This window comes from Columba livia, chromosome 6, assembly GCF_036013475.1.
Source record: "Columba livia isolate bColLiv1 breed racing homer chromosome 6, bColLiv1.pat.W.v2, whole genome shotgun sequence".
NCBI lineage: Eukaryota > Metazoa > Chordata > Aves > Columbiformes > Columbidae > Columba > Columba livia.
The window spans coordinates 6,979,860-7,002,818 of record NC_088607.1 but is presented as its reverse complement, the minus strand read 5'-3'; the positions used below and the strand labels follow the sequence as shown (position 1 = coordinate 7,002,818).

Below are 22,959 nucleotides of genomic sequence, written 5' to 3'. Positions count from 1 at the left end.
TTCTATACAGGTTGCACCAGCACTTAAGTACTACATGGTGTTTAGCAGCACCAAACATAGTTTGCTTCATTTTCTCCAACAGTTGCCTTCAGACTTTATAGACCCTTCTCCAATCAGCATGGAAATAGCAGCTAATATCTGTTCCCCTTAGCAAATGCAGGTCCATGTCTCAGTCTAGTTTGTTTTCACACACATTTTGTCACCCTTATTTGTTCCAGTGTGACCAGTCTTGGAGTAAAGGGTCTTCTTCATTGAGGGCAGTAGAATATCCCCAGAGATTAGTCTGTGGCTAAATTGTGCCACTTACATGATGAAAGAGTCTGGCAATATATTCCTAAAGCATGGGCTTTTTGAATAAATCAGAAAAAAATTAATTACATCAAATAATTCTATGCTTCAAATCTGTAACTGTATTTAACACAACATCCAGCATTATCATCAGCTATCAAAATCAACAAAGGCTGATTCCAATGGGAGTGCTGTCAGACTAAAATGGAGTGTGGGGCTGGAGTACAGTATGATCAGAAATAATGTCAGTCTAAGAAGTTTATTCCCTTCCTCTTTCCTTGTCTAAAGGGACCTCAGCCTTCTTTTTGCTAACACCTCCCTGCCCCATTTTGCCACTTCCCAAATTAGCCTTATCCAACCACTTGTGCAGTTGCACTCTAAACCGGATCAGTGAAAGGAACTACTTTAAAAATAGGACACTTTTTCCTTTAGGAAGAAGTGACTGTAAAGAAAGGAGCAACTTCTCAAACACACCAGACATGGGTAACCTGAAGTCCTTACCCCAAAGGCAGAGTCTCCTTCAGGGTGTAAGCTGGGATGCAGATCTTTCAAAAAGCCTCCTGATGATACGACATGAAACAGCAGCCCCATGGAGCCCGGAGAAACACACTGTTGCTTGACAAAGTGCACCCAAATCCCTCCTCTGAGCTGTTCTATAAAAATTAAAGTGACCTAAAGCAAAGCTTATTTTAAAATGTTGTTTGTTCAAATAAACAAAAAGAAAAAACCATAGTGAGAGAAGCAAAGGAAATAGTTTTAAACAAAGAATATTCTGTGATGTCTGCATTTCTACAGGAAAGGCCCTTGGCATTGCTGTGGTGAGAGTGGAGGACATTTTATAAGCATATTTCTATAAAGAGAAAAGTATTCAAATTGGAAATGCCCATTTGGCTGATTGTCCCCCTTCGCAGCTTGTGTACTCCCTTCCACAGATAACAGAGGACAGCTCTTGCTAGCAGGCTGCTCTCAACGCTCTCTTCATTAACTCTGGGAAAAATAAAAGCTCCATGCTACATTCTTTGATGGTAATTAGGAGCTGAATCATGCCATGCGTCAACCCTCCAATGTTCTTCGTGGTTACAGCTTATACGAGTGTATTCTACCTAGTTTCATACAGGGCTTTCTTAGAAACCTATGCTATTACAGAGTAGTTTGGGGAGCTGGTGACATATGTAGAATATAATTGTGAAAAGGTATTTTCATGAATTCTACAGAAGACTAATCAATGTTAAAAAACAAACAATCTCAGCGCCCCCTGCTTATGGTGGGAACCCATTCATCCATTCAGTTCACAAAAAAATGCAATGATTTTTCATCACAAATGCAGAAGATGCAGATGATTTTTCACAGAATCATCTCAGTCAGAGAAGATGTGGATTATTTCTCCTTGTCTCATTGAACAGTTTTAGGAATTTCAAGCGGCTAACTGGAATTCATGGTCTCTACTGGTGGAGGCCAACTAACATTTCAGTATTGAGGAAGATCCCACAAGGTCAGCAACCAATTACACAGAAAGCCTTAATATATTATAAATACCATTGAGCCAAGAGATTGCACAGGCAGCATTACACTTTACTCCATACTTAGATTTGCTGTTGGGGTATACAAATATATTTGCCATTTCAAATGAGTTGCTAAAAAGGATGAATAAAACTCCCTCTTTGGCAGCTGGTTCTCATTTGGGTAAGAATCCTTATTTCCATATCTACCTTTTCTCTTACATACATGAATTGCACTCAAGTTACAGCAGAAGTTGTGAAAGAGACACACAAAGCAGAAATATAAATGGTTGTTTCTCTCCGTGGTCACTTTACATTGACCTGAAGTCACTTCACCTGTGTGAGCCAAGCAGGCAGCATACCTGCGAAACGCCAAAAGAAATGAATGTACTGTGCAAGTCAGGATGATGATTCAATAACTGACACACTTCTCTGATCTGGAACTCAACCAACATCTTGGAATGACACCATCTTTTCACTGCAAATAGCTTTCTCCTTTCTTAGATGGTGCCCATCATATTTATGAACATAATCAAAGAATGAGCATGATAAGAACCATTACACGCAAAACCTGCAGAGCTCATTTTATATACAAAGTTGGCTGTTTGCATTTCTTAGTATCTGTTTAACTCTTATGCTTTTTGAGGAGAAAATGTTATATTTCAGGTCTCATTCTAAGCAAAGCAATAGAAAACTCAACTCTGTCACACACAGTCCCAGGAAACTGGGAAGACAAGGTTTGATGGTATAATAAACACAGCTGGAGGCAGATCAAAGCAGTGCAGGCATTTTTCAACAAGAAAGATGACAACTCTTCTCGAATGAAATTAGGGTTTCCACTTACTCTTGTGATGCCTGGAACATGTGCATTCAATATCCCAGCTTTTTACCCTCTCAGTAGGACAGATGGTAACGAGGTACCCAATTCCCAGTGGTTTACAGAGAGATTTAGGAACCTGCTCACATTTCTTCCCGATTTCTCTCTCTCCACATTGCTCCCAGCCATGACAAACTGCACACTCAGCAGGAGGTTCCATTCGCCACTTTGCTGACAGCTTGGCCATCGCACAAGTTGCTCAACCTTTGTATTCTTTTTAACCATTTGTGAAATAAAAAGCCCACCCCATTATTAATATATTTAATACTTTTTTAAATGCATTGAACTTATGCTAGAAGTAGATTATAAATACATGCATATCTAAATTACCAGCATTCAAAAATAACAGGAAAAATACTTGTTGGTGGATTAACTACATACAATCCATGCCAAGTAATATCTGCTCTGGTTTTGCTGAGGTCACTTAGTGCTGTACAATTCTCATGAAGTAAATATTTTTGAAAGTGGGGAATGCTCTGAGATTAAGCAATACATTACATTTTTTGATCAAATGCCAGAAGCCATAGGTGAATAGGAAACAGACATCAGTAATTACAGTTCGTACTTCAGCTATTTCAAAACCCTTTGCTTCAATGAGCAAGTATTAACTGGACAGACACTCCTTCACAAATTAGAGGCTGCAAAGACTTATTACACACCATATTTATCTTTGAAACTTGTCCAACAGAATTAAACTAAAAAATAATGATACAGATTATGGTTGCAGGCAAAAAACCATTAAAGCTCTAACAACTATATATATGTTTTTATCTGTCAAACTGTCCCTGCAGCCACTCTTTGGTTTAGGACCTCAGGAATGCAGTATTAAGAAATACTAGTAATTACATTAGCATGCTGTTGTCAGACTTCAAACTGGCTGTATTTTATCATAGGAGCTGATAAATAATTTATTTTTCAATTGTGTAGGCCTTATAATGCAATAAAATTGTAAGAACATGAGTCTGGACTATCCCCAGATGAGAGCAGAAATGAAAAAGTGACACCAATGTGAGAAGCATACAATGAGGAACATTTACACCACTTAGTGAAACACTGCACAGAGACATCAACTTGGCTTTGAACAAGTCTGTTATAAACCCATAAGCAATCTCACCACCTCGCTGTGTGGTAGTACCTGAGTAATAAACTTCATTAAGGGCCTCACTGGCACAGGACGGAGCCAACTTTGGTCTGGTCAGGTAGCTCAAGATCCAGCTCTTGTCCACACAACATGCACAATTGTCAGAGGACATTCCCCTTTGCAAAGTTACTTCTTCTATGGACTCTGGAGAGCTGCACTTGGGATGCTACGACCTTTTTCTTCAAATGACTTAGGACTACACAGGATATCCAAGAGGGTACCATGACTATAGTTGGAAGAAATATGAAATATTGCTGGAGAAAATATTGGGGCAGAACTAGTGCATGTATTTATGTTTTTCAAGGCTTCTGAGGGGTAGGAAGGAGCTTAGGCAAGGCTGCCCTTTAACTGTTATGCAACTCAACATATCATCAAATGTGCTCCTGATAAATATTTGGCTTCATAACTGGTTTGCACTGAAATTAATAGTTTAATGCATTCCTCTAGATATGCAATTTCAGTCAGACAAGGAGATAGTGCAAACTTTTCATTTGCTAAAAGAATTATTATTACATCTCATATTTAGTTCAGTATAAGAGATTATATATTTAAGCTGATTAAAAAGGTTTCAGTTCACTGAAATAAACAGTGGTAGAACAATCCAAATGCTTATTATAAAACCAGTTACATCTCAGAATGCAGTTTTACTTGTTTGGCCAAAGTTCACAGCACATAGCAAAACTACTTCACACACAAAAAAAAGTGTCAGGAATGCAAGACACCTTAGAATCAGATCAGCAGTTTAGGAGGATGTTTACTAAATGTACAGTTATGAGTTAATTTATTATGTATTTAGATGATCTCTATAAAGCTGTATTAGGCTTTTGTATTTTCTCTGTTAATCAGAGTTTTTTTGAACATGGTATAATTCTGGGAATTAAACTAATATTCTAAGCAAATACTTTAGGTAGATCACAATACTTGAAGTGTGATAATTTTTAAATTCACCACAAGTAACCCAATTCAAATACTCTGCATACTTGCTAAATAGTTACGTTATTAATGGCCTAATATAAAACTAATTGGTAATTTAAATGAAAAATATTACAGGTGGCTGGCTATGCACTGCTGCAATAAATACTGTGAGGCAAGTTCTCAGACAATAGCTGGTTTTTGAGCATTTGGATTTCTTTCAAAGCACTTTTTCATATCAAACAGCACTGATTCTTACAATTAGATCAAGATCTTTATTTCACTAATAAATATTGTTACTATGGAAAGCAACTATTGCAAGAAAACATAGCATCTGTTTAATATATACAACTTTTAAATGTTTACTGGAATACTGATGCTGTTTTCAGTACAAAATTATCAGCATCATTCTGCTTCTCATTATATAACAAGCAGAAACGTCAGCTCTACTGCTCCTCTGCCAGCTGCATAAAAAACAACTGGAATTATGGACAGAGCACCTGTAAATTTTGGACAGGAACATTTGAAACTGAGAAAAATCTTGATGAAGGTTCATGATGGCATCTCTGTTTATGCAAGTAAACATATTTACCTTCATAATCAGTTTACAAAGAGATACATCACTTGCTTCCTTCCCCACAGTTTCTAAAGCTAATACAGTTTGTAAACCATAGCGTGAGATTTATGATGTTACACTGCAGAAACCTGTTTAGCCCCTGATTTACAAGGCTGGCAATTGTATTCAACTCTGTCATCACAACTAATTACAGCTAACTGCAGATTACCATATTGCAAACTCTCATCTTTGTGAAAGAAATACGATTTTCTGCTAAAAATGAAAAAGAATCAAACATCCTGAGGGCTAATGAACAAAAATGCAGTATTCCATGTTGGACTGCAAACCTCAACTCTTCGAATTGGTGCTGTAAGACTTCAAATTGCTATTTGTTGGCAAGTTGTTTTAGCCTCAAGTACTTACATAGTAAATCACCATTACGCTAATACCATACCTTTGGCCTGAAACATATTAATCTTGGTTAACAATAACTGACATTTACATTACCAATTCAATTCACGCATTGTGGTGACTAAACCTCTATGCAAGGGCTTCGGGGAGAAAAGTTATTCTGAATGTGTCCTTACTTTTCACTGAGAAGTTTTGAACAAACATTATCATAAATTCTTGTTAAAATCTCATAACATAAACATTCAAATCCTAACTGATCTGTAAAACATTTGACTTGAAGTAAAACCTGCATTTGTTTCTTTGGTGCAGCTAAATGCACAACACATTTCAGATATTTTTCAAGATAGATACTTATAGTTCATCTGCTCAAAAAAACTGGGACTTCTAAAACTTGAGTTCTTGGGAGGGAAAATGGGAATTGGAAATATTCTGAAGAAAATGGCAGCAGGATATGACAAATAGTACCAGATCCTCCCAGAAGAGGGAGGATGGACTTTTTTCAGCCAGATTTTTTTTCTGTTTACATTTACTAAGTCCATAAATGCATCAATAACAATAGTTTTAAACAGGTAGTGTAGTTTTGCTTTCCTTTATTAGCGCCACCCCCAACTTTCAAGCAATCAGAATAGTAGTATTTACTGCATTAAGTCTGTATAACTTCAGCAGGAAAACTTACCCCTCTCCTTATAGCCAGGCATATTATAACTGCAGTGCAGCACAAAACACATTTGACCAAGTATTTTATTCTAACTAGAGAGTTCTCTACCAGACTCCAAATGCATTCTACAATTAATTATCTTAGATTTTCATATTTTGGAGAAAAATACTATATGTAAGATGTTTAGATAGTATTTTTGCTACATTATAAAAAGAGCCAAAAAGAGATACTACAGTCTAACAGCATTAAGAGAAACACAAGAGATTTGAGGTGTTGGCTTTTGCTTGTGGATTTTTTTTGTGTTTCAATTTAAGAAGTCGCTCACAAAGGTTCTTCAAGTAAAACTGGGCATTGGACTCCAGAGGAAAACAGGATGGATTACATGTATCCCATGTTGCTTTTTGTTTCCCATCTTTTCTTGGCTTCAAATCTGAAAAAGACCACAAAAACAACATAAGGAATCATGAGCACGTGTTTCAGGTATTCAACCACGCTATTCTTAATAGCAACAAAAATCAAAACGTATTTTTAATACAGTAATAAAGACATGAAGGCAAATGTAGCCATATAACCAATACATTAATTCTGGTAACGCCTCTGTACTTCAGTCTGAAACACTGCTAAGAGAAAACAAAACCCAAAACCCCCAACAAGGTTAAACTAAACAAATAAGATTAGCACAAGCCTATTTCAACTAAGAAAACATTTAACCGAGATTGCATTGTATACACTTAGTGCCAATGAAACCACAATGTTTAATTCCACACTCAAATGACTTACCCCCAAGCAAGCTTCTTTTTCTTTCGAGCTTCTTGGGCAGCCTCTGCTTCTTGTTTGGCTTTTACAAAGTTGCGGCAAGCAGCAGCTTTGGCAATTTTCACACCAAGCTAAGACATAAAAAGGAACAAAGGAAAACTGAATAGATGCAAATGGCTCATGTGAAATTTAAGCCTCACAAATTACTTGGTCTGATATTGTTTCTCAAAAGTCAACAGATATTAAAATATCTTTCAAGTGTTAGGCTGATGCTGTAATATTAGATCGGATGAGCAAGAATGTCCCTTGAGAGAAATACAAAGGGCAGGCAATCCTTTCCACCCCAACCTTCCTTTTCAAGAATACAAGCAAAAGGCAATAGCCTATTAGATCCCTTTATTTGTTTTTAAAATAAATATATAGACACAGATATACACACACAGGCAGTCTCCATTATTAAGACCAGTCTGTGACCTCAGCCAGACTTACCAGTACACAAACCACCCAAACAGCCAGTTTTATAAAGGAAGAACCGTTATGGCCACACATTTTCCAGTAGTACCAGCAGTCATGTTTTAATCAGGCTGTCCAGAAAGTAAATTAAGTAATGTCCTTAGAGTCCATCTAGCATTTGGTCTTCACATTCCCAGCTTTTAGATTATTAGTGTGATAATATGCATGCTTTTCAAATAAGGTCATCATAGGCTGTAGGTGAATACTACTTTACTGTCACAAACTTATTCATACTGTGCGAATTAAGTGCACTCCAGTGAGTATCAAGACAGGGGAAAAAAGAATAACACAGAAAAGATGGAGGAAGGTACTGTGAACTATGTCTGGACTATTTTCCTTAATCAGCATTCATAACCTGTTCAGTGTAGTTACACTTTGTGATTGCTATCGTGATCTGACATTATTCGCAACCAAATTATGAATTAAGGAATAATTTGGTCTCAACAGTTACCATTTTTCTCCAAGACAAACAAGTAATTCATTCAGGCAAAACCCCTACGAATTGTGGACAAACAGGTTTTCTTCTCATCCAGTCCAATACCTACTGAAGTTAGCCGACATATTTCTGATTGGATGTTCTAAATTTCCACAAAATATCATGGGAGCATCAAATGAGAGGCATGGGAGACCCAAAATGACACTCCTCTTTTTTTAAACTTTGGTTAATGGTCATGCATTTCAATAACCTGCAGCATCTATTCAGGCAATTCTTATTTACTCTGAGAGACATTTTGTCCAGATAGGATGAGAGAGAAATCAAGGATGTATCTTCGCATCTTCTACAGCTCTCCCATCAAACACTTACTCTGTAGGTAGGTCAACACCCTCATCATTTTGTTAACAAAGCAAAACAAACCAACATCTCTATAAGCTATTTACCTTATGGCCCCTTCAGGGTTCACGAATCAAGAATGTGGCCTTTCTGCCGAAGGGTTTGAGACGCTACTTGCATGTAGGCAGAAAGCACAACAGTCTGTGCTTTGTTTTAGGCCCTAAGCACTGGCACCACAGTTAAGAAAAGCTTAATAATTGAAAGGGAATATGTGCAAAATATAGAATGCTAAACAAGTTTTTAATCTACTATTTGCATGTTACAAGGTAATAAAGATGTACCTATGGAATAGTCTGGATGCACATAGTAATTCATGTGACCAGACACTTCAAAAATTTAGTATCATTAACTACTTCATTTCTCCCCGAGCATTAAAATTTTATATAATCAATAATTCAGTGCCAACATGTGAACTGCCAAATCTCGAGTCAAAGACTAGAGCATAACATTCTCTTATTTGTATTGTCACTTAATATTTAAGGGCAACTATTAACTTGAATGTACTTGCAGTATAAAAACGCTTAAGAAAACTCACCTAAAATATTCAAGAAATGTTTAATTGTTCATTGAAACAGAACTAATTAACTCAAAAAATAGAGCAATCTGATGGCTGAAGTCAGTCAACTACCGGAACCACGCATTTATTTTTGAACTGTGTTTTACCTCCTAATATACTTGAAAATTAACTCCTATGTGATGAATAACAGTTTCTCCTTAAAATATGTTCCAGTGGCCTATTGAACACTTACACACAAATACACACACATGAGGTCAACACAAGTTCTGAAGAAAAAACAACTTTTGCTCTGTATTTCTTAGAAGACAGAATGAGTTCCTCTGTCTTTGAAAAGTACAGAAAAAAATGGGACAATAACAACCTCTGTATGTGGAAGTAAAAGGGAAAACATTTTGCAGCATTTATATTATAATTTCTAGGCTGCACGGAGTCGAATTTAAGACAGGAAAACAAATATGTGACATATAAACCCAAACATTTTAGTCAGACTAAATGTCTTCTGCTCCCACCCACAGGCAGACACACATCTTCACTCCCCCCCGCCACAAAAGAAATCCATAAAAGCTTGGTCAATGGGTTTTACATTTTAAAAAAACATTTCAGGTCATCAGATAACTCAATAAAATACAATCTTAAAAGAAGTAAGAAAGCATGAATAAAAATATATACAACAATTTCTTGTGTAGTCAAAGTATCAGCATTTTCCATATAGAACATCCAATATTTTGCTGCATTTTAATTAAGGTGTCTAAACATTATCACAAAGAACTGCAAATTGGTCAGAGCACGCAGTAAGGAAAATTAAGCTCTAAAGGCTTTTTATCACCATATTTCAGGAACCAAGGGTGTAAAATGTTCTAATTTGGGATATATTAAAAGCCATAAAAGGTCTTTCAAAAAGATTAATGGTACTTTGCTTGGATTTAAGATAAGGGCTTTAGCTGGTTGGAAAAGCAGGGCCCTGGCTAGACCCTTGAGGCATTCATCTTTACAGCCACTTGGAAGATTTGTAAAAGCGTCTGCATAACCTCAAGCAAACGCACTGCGACATTTTTTTTTCTAAATTCCTTTCAATTTTACAGGTTTAAAGTGTGTAAATCATATTGGGTAGTAAAGCTGATATAATGGTTCATCCTTGTAACACAATATATATATTTTTAAGACAAACTTAAAAAACAACTTGTTTTCTAGAGGGCAAAGACCTTTCCATTTCCAAGTTGACCAATAATCCTGTCAAATATCTTATTCTAGATGTTTAACGCAGCATAAGTGAAAATTCCTTATCCGTTATTTTCCATGAATTTCCTACTCATCTGCAATTGTTACCTTGTAACAAATCTCTGAAGCTTTGCTTCTTTTTGAAGAGTTTCAAGGCATTTATTTAAAAAAATACCAATTATCATACTTTAACTTTTCATGGAATAACAGGTCTCTATGAAAAATATTTATGCCGTTCTCTTTTGTTCTTTAATTAAATGAAAACAGATGTTTTCTGAAGTAAAGCGGAACCATTACTGGAGTACTTAAAGTGTTAAGGTCTTTAATTTTTATATCAGTTTGGTCTACAATTCCTGATTGTCTTTACTCAAGCTCAACATTAATGTCAAGCAAGTTACCTAGGAGACGAAAGAGATCAAAGAGACAAAAAACCCTCAAATGTCTGATTAATCAAGCCTGCAAACAGCTTATTTCTTTTAGCCTGCATGCAAGTATGAAAATGAGATTCTGGGAGCCGTACATTGTGCAGATTTGTTCATTCTTATCAGAACAAAGCCAGCGGCAGCTTATTTCATGGATCATTGGCACTGTCATCAGTGCTACACAGAACGGGTGACAGCTCCTCATTTTGAGGCTTGAACAAAATTAGCAAAAAGTCGGCACAAATTAGCCTCTCATCTTTTTAGTAATATGACATTATTCATTTACTTTTTATCCAATTTTTAATTTTTTCCTTGTCAGCTATCCCTTTCTAGTGTTTCTTGCACAGCATCATAAAACACTTTTAAAACAAGCAAAGAAACGGCTGAAGTTGAAATAGTATGTAAAGTTCAGGCAGAAGAATAAACATCTATTAAGTCGCAACAGAATCTACTGTAACTTCCAGAAAACTTCCCTTGAAAAATCAAGATATTTAACGTGAAATATCATGAGGCAAAGACTTCTCCTTAAGACAGGACTGCGCAATGTGAACGCTGAATGATACAAGTAGTGAGATGACAAATTCAAGAACTGCTCCAGAAATATTTAGGTATGAAATACAAAATGTTCGACCTACAGAAGCTCTAACAAAACATCTCTATTCAAACAGGTCCTGAAATAGCCGATGATCATAGGAGAGAAGCCAAACAGCCTTTTAATACAGTGTTACAGTTTCTCATCAAATATGAATCTAGTTATTTCAGGCTTGCCTTTAGCAATGATTTTCTCCTTTTATGTTATGGAATGTTATCCATTGCTGACGTATATAAAATATATAAAGCAAACAGGAATACCGAGTGGATTTTGCAGTGAAAATTGTCCCCTTTCAATGATGTGCTCAACTTCCACTGTAAAATACTTTGTAATACCTTTGTTGTATTCTTATGCTGTGTACTACAACATCAAATTATATTTGGATGGCACAGCAATGGAGTAAGGACAGAAAACTGTTCTTATATTAAGCTCTTCGCTAGATTTAAACATTCAAATGCAAGTAACTTCTTCCATTCATGAGAAAACACAGCATTAAAAAATTAACTATAAGCTGTTAGATGCTTTACACAGCCCCCTTATAAGAAAGGCGGTTTTAAAAAAAGAACTGTAGTACTGTTTTCAGCAATTTCTTTATCTCTGTTCTTCTAAGTAAGAAAGCTTATTAACAAGCTTTGAACTTAAAATCACATTTACAATAATGTGCCATCAACAGTTTTATAAGCTAATTAGAAAAAAAGATTAATTAATGACTGGCTGCTAATAAAATGGCAATCATGAAGAAAGAAACCAAGGGTGCTAAGCTTCAACTACCACCAATTAAGAGCTAATTACAAACAAATTATATATGTGTTTTGCTGTGGGCTTTAATTTACTAAAATGGTTTTAATTAAAAGAGAAAACATGCTGATTAATTGAACTGCAGAAAAAATCTACAGTATAAACTGTGCTTTGTCTGTCTCTTTAATTAGACTTGTAACATCTGAAATCTTTTTTTAAGGTTTGTTAAGGAAAAGATATACATAATTAAGGGAGCATAAGAATGTAATTCTAGGTGATAACCCTGCCATGTTCCAAAGGTTAAAAGAAAACAACCTCAATGAAGAGATATTTGGACACACCTCTGCTGAGTGGTAGAAACAAAATGCTTCAGACACAAAAATGAACTCTTCTCTCCACCCTCCCACCCCAGGTCCTTCAATGGGGAACTTTCCAAATTAAATGGAATGTAACCAAGCACCAGTTAAAATTACATCAATCTCCTCAGGTATCTGAAAGCACTGTGATAAATTGTGGATGTTGCATGGAACTTCAAAATGAAACTCTGTTTTACCAAGAGAAGAGCATCAAGCACTAGAACCTGTCCCTCGGAAACAGTAACGTGTGTGTGACCTCATGATCAATCATATTTGACCCCAATTTTCAAATGGACAACAACTTCCAGAATGATTCTTACTGGCTACAACATACAACCTTGCTCCTGTACTTCCCATTCGAAATTATACAGCTGGAGGGTACTTAAGAGACAACAGATACTAATTTGATTATTATAAAATGGTCAAAGCCAATACAACAAATTTTGAAGACAACAGCAGGACTCATCTTGCTGTTGATTACAACATAGATCTTTCATTTAAGCTCGATTACAATATCATAGTTTCCCTATAAATTACAGCTTTTAAAAAGTGTTTCACCAAAATGCCAGAAGCCACTAAGCTAAGGACTTAGGAACAGTGCTGTGTTCTTTGGAGACTGACAACTACTCCAGTAATTTAACACACTAAATTACAAAATATTTTAAAAGTTCCTTTTGACAGGTAAGTCAAATATGGTCCAGATTATTTTAGCATGTTCAGGTTACAGTCCTGAGGCTAATGAACTCTTAGACAATGTGGCACCTTCCCACCAGGCAGCTGACATAAAAACTACAAGCAAATGCAAAGTCTGAGGTTCAGCCAGATTAGTTCTCAGAATATTAGAGCCATAAGAAATCTGCATTCTGCTTCTTGAGACACCACACAATGACTTCAGTACAAAAGCACTATGAAAAAATTCTCTCTCTATGGGAACAAAAAGCTTGGAAAATATTTTCAGGTTTATATACTGGGAGGAAGTATTTTAAAAATTATCTGGTTTAATTAGAAGAACTTCTACAAGGATCACTCCAAATTGAAACTGATTTACAGCAAAGTAAAATTCCCAGATAACTCCACATACCATCCTGACTCCAAAGGATAAACACCTCCAACTACACACAGTCACAGTTCTCTAATTTATCAATGTTTATTCTTCAAAAAATCTAGGACGATTCCCACTCACACAGTAGGAACAATTAAAGTACATTTCAATATATTATTCCAAAAAGTTGACATCATTTCAAGCGTCTGTTCCAAGCTACATACCCAAGTACCTGCCACCATTAAATCTCAGCTACCCTATCCTAGAACATCACCAAGAAAACCACTTTCTCTCAGCCCAATTAAGTGTCCACATACACTTCATTCTGTCAACAACCATCATTCTAAAAGGTTCAGAATTTTGGTGACAACTCCTGCATTAACACTTTTATTGGCATTTCTCAAGTTAAACAAGTCATCATTAAATGCAGCGTTCAAGCACTACCTTTAAGTACAACAAAGACAGCAACTGGATTACAATAATAAACCTTAACTGCCTGTATTATACCACGTACACTGCAATGAATTGCTAGCTATATGATACTAGTAGTACTATGCTGTTGGTATTAGAGAAATAATTCAGTCTAACCGCGTTTAAAAATCCACAGTGAATTACAATTAAGCAGTGTGACCCACCTGCATTCTCTTAATGCTCAACACAAATTTATCAGAGTGCTGACCACAGGCACCATAACTGCAGCACAGCACTGAGACGCCCAAGCCAGACCAGTTCTAGAAAGTCTGGCTGAAGAAAGAGTTACTGATGGCCTAAATTAGTGTGTACAACATAATGCAGGCATGGCCGTATTCCTTCAGGAAGAATTTCACTTGTATATAAAATAATGCAATTAAGAATTTCAGGATCGCTAGAACTCTTCAGTGAAGCAGAACACCCAGAAGAGAACATGCTGGGGGGGGGGGATGGACAAGGATCCACAATTAGAGATCTCCTACCCTGAGAACACCCAAACCAACTGCAACCTCATTTCTAGTCCACGAACTAGGAGGCCAACAGGAGACAAGGGGTTATACTTAACAGTGAGCATTGCCAAGAGATTAGACTGAGTATATGACAATGATGATAAGTACAATTCATTTTTTTAATAGAAATGCAACTGCCAATAAAAAAGGGGTAACTCATTTTTAGCTACTCTCAAAAGTTACATATGAATCCACACATGCAGTCACTAGTAAACAGAGCCTCATGCATCCAAGCTCTAACTCTCACTCTAAAACCTGGAACGCTACTTGATTAAGACATTTTAGTTTAAAATTGGAATTTGTGCATATTCAAAGCAGAAAACAGCAACAAATAACATATTGCCCAAAGCCTCATTTACAACAGTACAATACTATTTTCCTTAAGGAACCTGCAACAAGTACCACATGGAAACCAGAAGACCCAAAACCTTGAAGCAGTATCATTTAGGCTTTTAGGATGCAAATTTTAGTGATCCACTCGCAGCTGCTAGATTATGCATATTGCCTAAATCATCACTGATTTTAAAGGAACCTGATTTTTAAAAACCTTTTCTCACTGTGTCATAGCGATAGCAAATTGACAGCATCATTTTGGCATTCCTTTGCTTTTTAGGACATGTTTCTACTGCCTATTCTCATCATCTGTTTATTTTTGGCTTCATTTTTCTAAATACTGAAGCTGCCCTATCAGTTTCACAGGCTTATAAATGTTATACATCAAAAATTAGTTTCACTTATTAAGGCAGGAAACAGCTTTAAGAACTCTGGGATCTGTGCCTCAAAGCAAAAGCTTTATCAGCAGGTTCCAGTCACTGCTTCTTGCAAAAGAAAATGGTGCTGATTAAAACCCCATACACCTGATTCCAGAAAGAACACCTACCCACCAAACATTTTTCACAGGGCTGCAAGGGGGGCTGTACCCCAAACAGACAGCAGCTGCTTCTCATCCGCTCCCTGCCCCCAGCCCTGCAACCTCGCTCAAGAAAAATGAAAACTATACAGAAAAAGATGAAGTTGAGATAAAAGAACAATAATTCATCCACTTATTTGTTGAGACCTCAGAAGTGGTGTACTGATTCAGTCCATAGTATAGTTCCGTGCCTGACTTGCTCACAGTGTTGTGTTGCATTCGGAAGTTAAAGGGATACAAATAGTCACTTCAAAAAGTAACTCACTTCTTATGAATATTACATAAAATGAGTTTTTAAAGGGACATTTCTTCAGATTGCAAAGAGAAGGAAAGCAGTGATGAATCAATACAATATGAAAGCAATATCTTATTAACTGCACTTGTATACAAAACTATTATTTCTGAATCGATTTCTTCCATAATCAAATCCTTCTCTATAGCTCTTCACCAAATCAGAATTAGGCACTGTCAGAATTATTTCCTTAACATAAAAAGTAAGATCCATTAAAAAAAAAATAGAGCTTCTTAAAATCACAAAGAAAAATTAATCTTGCAGTAGGCCAGGTAGCACATATTCACAAGAGCAGAGGAGCCCAGAGAATTCCCATGGATTCTGCCTCGACAGAACTCCTCATGAGATCGAGCCAGAGTCATTTGAGTTTTCCTTCTTTCAACATACTATTTATTCAGATAAACCCACTTAACCAAAACCAAGTCAAGGCTGTGAATACTAATAATGTTCCAAGCATTTTGTTTTCAGAATTACAACATGCTAATATTTGAAAGTCAACAATTTGGAGCTAATGTTCCACAAATAATAATACAGTGCTGTAGCACCTGGGATATGCTGGATGTCGTACAATCCCATGGCTACCGAAATCAGATAACAGTTTATCATAAATATTACAAAACCTTAAAACTTCTTACGTTAATTTGTTTTTATAGTCAAACAATTTGCACTAGAACCTCAGTATGTTTTATTGATTATGATACTCTAACCACTTTACAGTAAATGGGATAATGACATTTGTGAAGGAGAACTGTGTTTTTCATGTTGTATACATGAAAGGTAATACAGTGGTATCACAGTAAGAAGCTGGTCAGACTTAAAGGGAACATTAGGACACATTCCAATCACTGTCAATAGGAGTTTTGTGATTGCTGGTGAACAGGCAGATAAGAGTTCAGTCATTAGAAACTGCCCTGAGTGACTAAATGTATGTGTTTAATGATTGTGCCAGAACAGCGCTGAGGAGCAGTCAGTTTTCCCTACCCTTAGAGAACCTTAAGAACTGTTATTTCCCATTTCAAAAGCCATCACAATATTGTATTATATTGCATTAAAAAGATTTAAATCTGCAAAAGCTTTCCTTGAAACACTGTACTTAGGAAACATCTTAAGTATTTCTATGAGAATGAGAAGTATTCAGAATTTGTCCTTCCTTTCTTAATCCTTTTCTAATACCTTTGAATTTTGATAGTGGACAGAAAATACCTATTACCTCTGTGAAGAAGGAAGAATATGCAAGATAGAGGAATGAAAGCAAAAAAAATTATATAATTCATTTCTAATATAAATCTAGAATGTTTATAGTTTAAATTATATAAATCAGATGACTTAAAAATAATAGCTTCTCCACCCACCTCAAACAGCACTCACTTGGCTACTTTTTCTTACTTGGCTTCAAAACTATTCTATCTTTTTATCCTATTTTTTTTCCCCATGTGCCAATAGCAATGGGCTTCAGAGGTGTGAGTTATGTACTTCAGCTGCTACCACCTACCATATGTGCACCAGTTTAACTATTTCTTACTTGAAATTGCAATTACCAGAGGTATCTGGTAGATTCCTCATCAGTTTAAGTATCCACTCAGCACTACATACAAATGTAAAGGGTCCAATTTTTGTAGCAAAGAGCTGCACAGACTCCATAAAAGTATTCAGATACACCAAATAACAAGACAACATCTTGAAAAAACAGAGTTTCTCCTGCCTGGATATTTATTTAAGATACGCATTTATATACTAAAAAAATGATGACAAGAAGAAAAAAAATATCCATTCATTCTATAAACATCATTCTAAGGCTACAGCAATGTTTGACATCCAACTATTCCCATTCTTCCTGCCATCAACTCCCAATCACATGAACACACAGGGGAAAAAAGCACTGGCATGCAAACTGAGGTATATCTGGCCTTATCTGGGTATGCCTTGCTCTCAGTTTGCTGAATCTCTGCCTTTCTTCAGGATTCCCAGGCTTATTGGGGAAGGAATGCAAAGAAAAATCCGAGGGGCACAGGGAACTGACAGGAAGGGAACATCGTACTCCAGTTTTCTTGGTTTGCAACATGCAGAAAAATCAAAAGCTCAATACAGATGACAAGTTACTGACTCCTCTGAGTCCTGGAGTCGGCAGGAAGGCTTTAAAGCAAGTTACTTGGGATCCTTCACGGTTGTAGTTCCAATTCTTAGACATGGCTACAGCTGTACAAGCATTACAAGATCTGTGGCAAAATCCTTCAATCACTGACAGAAATCTGCTTAGGAAATAGGAAAGATGCTCCAAACAATCTCCAATGCTATTTTTGTTATGACACTTTCTGTACAGATGTACAAAACTAAATGTTTCCTCAGAGCTTTTGTTAACAGCCCACTTACCTCACGAGTGGCTAATCTGTCACTCAGCTCCTCGGCCTTATCAATGTCACCTTCAGCCACACACTTCTCTATGCTAAGTTCCAGGCCAGACTAGAAAAAGAAAAGCAAATATCTTTAGGACAAATAAAGAAATAACACGTTCAAAGGGAGCATCTCCTTTCTAAACATATTTCTTTAATAAAATTCTTTAAGACACTGCATAAACCCGTAATTTCTATGGAACACAAATCACTTTGTCTATGTATTGTAACGGACAGTATAATTAAGAATTCACTGAAAGGCTGCCTGAGCACAAATCATTGCATTAGTTCCACCTTACGTGCAGGATAATACTGTAGGTTAAAAAAATTACACGGACTAGTTTATGCCTGTCACAATAAAATTTCATCTGAAGATCTGTCTTATCTCTTCCATCCCTGGAGCTTTCTAAACAAAATGTGAAATATATGTGTCAGGTAACATGAAGAATGGCAATTACCACTGTATCGTTACAGTTCTAAGATCTTATCTTTATCCAAAAATCTGAGTTCTGGCATGGTGCCACTCCACTGTGCTAATAAATAACACATTCTAGCACTCCTATGGAAAACTATGAAAAAGCTTCAGAATTTAACCTCTGAAAATAAGAAAATAACCCTTATGATCAACATAACTTGTTTAACAACATTTACAAATAATGTAACAAAAAATGTAAATATCTACTGGAATAATAGTTGGAAACTTCTGAAGGAATACACAAGGGTAGCACAGCAGTAGGCACTGACTTCAAAATTCCACAAAACACTTTCACAAGAGATCGTTTATAGCCTCACTGCTTTTAGATATTAGTGACGCTAAAGAAAACACACTTAACAGCTTCAGAACATACACTTTTAAAAAAGATAAAACAAACAAGAAGAGAATTCTTGAGAAACAGTGATCCACAAATACTGCGCTTAAATTACTCAGATGGAAGTTGAAAAAAGAAGTGCCCAACCAGAAGCTGCAGTGATAGCCAGTTCTGTTAGATGTCTTTCCTGAAATTAATGAGACATGTTCCACTAGTGATAAAATCTCTGAACTTACAAGGCAAACTCTTTCCTGATCCATCCTGAGCAATTTAATGACAGCTGAATACCCACCAAAAGTAAGAACTTAGCAATAAACAGTATATCATGACCTGCATGCAGAAACTTACTTTAGACAAATGAAAAATATAAGATTTATCATAAAGAAGGCTAACTGAACATTTGATGTCATACCTTATCCAGGCCTTTACTAGAAAAGCTACAGAACAAACAGTGCTACAAGTAAATCACAATATAATGAGTTTCTTAACTTGTTCATCATGTTGTACAAGTTAGTTCTAATATGACTAGTTACACAATAATAATTTATGGACAGAATGTGTTATAAATCCAATAAAACTGTATGGTAGGTTTGGCCCTCTAATTCCTACAGCCACTGGTGTCAACTAAACGATTCACTGGGCACATTTTAAAGCTGAAACATGACTTTAAAAAAAGAAAAGGCAAACAATGCATATGAAGCTTTTTGTTTCTCATGATAACAGAAAACAAAACCAGACAGGAAACAAGCACAGATAGTGGCTCAAGGGAAAGCACAGCAGCCTTTCCATTCAACTATGATTCATGTGATATCCAAAAGGAAATGCATTAAAAATATGTACAAAATCATCCTTCTTCAGAGTGACTCGATCATTTACTCACTTTCAAATAGTCTCAGTTTTATTCCTATCTCGGTTAAGGCTGAGCTCTTTACTCCCAAGCACAAGCTGACATTGCTTTTGTATCAACAGTCACCTTTTGCGGAGCCCTGCTATGCACAGGTGGTTCAAATCTGTCATTGATTCCAAAGTATTGTGTAAGTTCTTTCCATTTCTCTTCATCTACCAACTCTTGACTACTGAAAATAAAAAAAAAAAAAAAGTCATTAATATAACCAGTTTCCACAACTTGTAATGTTATTTTCAATACTAAAATAAATTCTATTTGGCAGACACGCTCTTTTCACCCATTCACAGTTTTTAATGGAAGTGAAATGAATTATTCCTTCCCCTCTGTTTCTGTAATTCCACAATCTTGAAATCAAGCTTATAGAATCATAGCATCTTTTAGGTTGGAAAAGAGCCTTAAGATCATAGAGTCCAACCATTAACCCAACACTGCCAAGGAGGAAAAAGAAGAGGAGGAACAGGCTGAACAGAAGCTTGTATGCAATTACACATAAAACATCATTAGGAATAACATTAAGTCAATTTTAAGTTACATTAAATAACACATTTGTGTTGATTATCAAAATCAAGCAATAAACTCTACCAGACAATCACTGGTATAAAATTCAGCCTGCCCAAGAAAGACACTGAACAACTCCAGTAGATACTTTACGTGACGTTCAAAGCTCGGTTTTGGCCATGCATGCGGTTAAGCTTTTTACAAGTTTGGGCCAATATTAAGAACAGACCTCAGATAATCACATTGACCTGGTTATACCTCTCAGTCACTTCATTGTCCTTTTTCTGTTTTTCTAGGGAAGAAAAAAATAAAATCCAACATTACACCATAATACCCTTCAGCATCCAGTGAAGTGAACAGAACTCTAACTGGCCACATTTCCTTTGAAAGGCTGACACACTAGGAGATTTACCCCACAATCGTGAGGATTTAAGCCACTTTTCATACAAAGAACCTACTACAATATCTGTGAAGAAGTTCTAACTAGAATACACAAAAGTACATTTTCTAGAATTACTGAAATACACTTGGCCATTATAAATTAGTATTAAATAAGTTCTACCTTCTTTATAAACACAGAATAAATGTATTACTTGAATTTTAAGTAACAAATTGCCACCCAGTCCTACAAGTGATGTGTGCAACTGGAGAAATAAAATACTAAATAATAGTTAGAATACATCTACTTAGGCATTTAATTCTTGGTAAAACAAAACAAACAAATAAAACACACAGACAAACACTAAAAAAACAGCCACAAAGCAAAAAAACAAACAATACACCAACCCCCTCAAAGACAGCAAATTCCACTTCCAATATATTTGATATTAATTCCATTCTGAAAAAATAAATTCTGTAATTCCATAAAACACCTTTTCTGTGGCGCTTTCTTTTTCGGCTTTTGTTTCTCTGGTTTGCTTCCATTTTCATTTCACGGTTTTTCTTCTGCAGCTCCAGAAATTTCTACAAGATTAAGAAAAGACAAATCAGTACTTTCACATCTTTTCCCCATTAAAAAATACATCCAAAAGCATAATATGCTGAGAAATGTTGTCCCAACATCTTATTTATCCACAGTACCTTGTTATCATTGATAACATTAAGATGTATGCATCGAAAACATCCAACTCTGATGCTGTTCATATAGAACTGGCTCTAACCTTTCATCACCTCCCTGTGACTTTCTGCCCTCCCTAAATGCCAGGACTATTCGAATCAGACACTTTTCTCGTGAGACACGACAACAAATACACTGATCCTGGTTGTGCACTACAGAGCTGTTCTATGCATCGTTACTGCCCCACTGGCAGTTTGTAATTCAGGTATTACTGACAGCTCTGACCTTGCCCAGCAGGCTACTGACAAGGATCTATCAGTGGGGGTAAAACTCAAGAGCCTAAAACACAGATTGCTTTTCTTTATAATTATTTTTTCTGTCTTTGCATGCAACTGGGAATTCCAGAGGTATAAGCAACTACGAGTTTAAACACCTGCAACTACCCCCTACAGAAAGCAGAGGAGCACACATCCACAGAGATGCTTCACCAGTAGATACACTCCATTGTAAATCCCTCCTAATGCAGAAAGCAGCTACGAAGAAGTTCAGAGCCCACACACCATTAAAACACAAATCTCTGTGCAACTCCAGAGTTACCCAAACATCTCCCTGCTGTGTTTTCAATCACCACCGCACTGGGTGTGGGGGGGAAGTTACTTACATTCATTTCCTATCTAAATTCCTGCCCACTCTGCTTGAAACAATCTAAGGTATATTATGATGACTGCACTTAGATCATATTTTATTTCATTTCAGAATTATTCAGAGTTATTTTAATTTTAAAACTAGCCATTTGACTTTGAGTATGACACATTTATGCTCTGAACCTCTGAAGACTTGTAGCAATACCCACATTCCACATGTTTAAAGGAATTCCAGAAGGACACGTTTGAGATTCATTTTCTCCATCTGTCACGGATATCACAACTGGTTCACTGACAGCATCACCTTCAGGTCCATTCTCCTGAACGCTTTCAGTATCTTCTTTTGCATCTTCCTTTGCCAGCGAACTGCAGGATCCATCTCCCTCATCAGAACTGAAGTCAATGTCACTTTCGTTCATGCCAGGCGGCACCAGCCCGCTCCACATCTTCCACTCCAAACAAGTCCCAGCCCCTTCAAGTCACCACAGAGCCAGCGGAGTTACCCGAGCTGGCCCATCCCGGCAGAAAAATCACCAGCCTGCAGGAGAAAACAGCAGAAAGAGCAAAACACACCGTCAGAAATAGTACAACTTCTATCGGGAAAAGTTAACTATCGTTACATGTTTTAGACAAAAACATTATAAAGCTTCTAATACTTACTATTTCAGAAAGGGGTTAAGTAGAGTTAAGCACAGAAGGTACCAGCTCTGGTTTTTAATTCCGTGTTCTTTACAGTTTTGTCGCTTCGCGTTTGTTTACAGCTGCTTCCAGTTTACGGGGCGATTCGGCAGCAGACGCGTCCCTCCTCCCTCCGCCCCGCTTCCCGGGACAGCGCAGCCGCCGCCCGCCCGCCGGGCACGGCCGGAGAGGAACGGAGAGCCCGCCGGGCCGGGGAGGCCTGGACAGCGGCGCTGCAGGACACGCGGCCCCGAGCCGGCGCGGGGAGCGGAGCGGAGCGGAGACCGCGGCTCCCGGCCCCGCAGCGCTGCCCGCGCACCCTTCGCCGAGATCCCCGGCCGTGTTTACCTGGCCGCCATGTTGGCACCGCCGGAACACCCCGCCCGCCGATTGGACTCTGCCCTGCAGCCAATCAACGGGCACTTTGCTGCTCTAGGCCCGGCCTCTCTGGTGTCTATGACAACGC

General features: G+C 37.1%; 1 protein-coding gene across 2 annotated transcripts; it reads right to left on the bottom strand.

Annotated features, from left to right (window-relative positions):
- Window positions 1-2,911: 2,911 nt before the first annotated feature.
- On the bottom strand, window positions 2,912-22,869 carry FAM204A (family with sequence similarity 204 member A). 2 transcript variants are annotated; one of them, XM_005508159.4, is made up of 8 exons: window positions 22,476-22,869; window positions 22,025-22,353; window positions 20,987-21,077; window positions 20,373-20,406; window positions 19,683-19,785; window positions 17,881-17,970; window positions 7,123-7,229; window positions 2,912-6,772 (listed from the first exon to the last, which is right to left on the bottom strand). In XM_005508159.4, exons 2-8 carry the CDS (start codon window positions 22,259-22,261, stop codon window positions 6,721-6,723), a joined length of 714 nt encoding a protein of 237 aa, XP_005508216.1. In that variant the 5' UTR covers window positions 22,262-22,353; window positions 22,476-22,869; the 3' UTR covers window positions 2,912-6,720. The 2 variants fall into 2 exon arrangements, with proteins under 2 accessions (XP_005508216.1, XP_021151113.1); XM_021295438.2 differs by having other exon boundaries at window positions 19,683-19,782; window positions 22,476-22,855.
- Between the last annotated feature and the right edge of the window lie 90 nt (window positions 22,870-22,959).

Bases quoted from the DNA above. Each gene is read 5' to 3' on its own strand.
- FAM204A (XM_005508159.4), bottom strand. From the start codon at position 22,261: ATGTGGAGCGGGCTGGTGCCGCCTGGCATGAACGAAAGTGACATTGAC. The intron at 20,407-20,986 runs GTGTTTTATGGA...TTTCTTCCCTAG, and splicing joins AAGAAAGCGCCACAGAAAAG to AAAAACAGAAAAAGGACAAT. The intron at 17,971-19,682 runs GTGACTGTTGAT...TTCTTTTTCTAG, and splicing joins ATAGCAGGGCTCCGCAAAAG to TCTGGCCTGGAACTTAGCAT.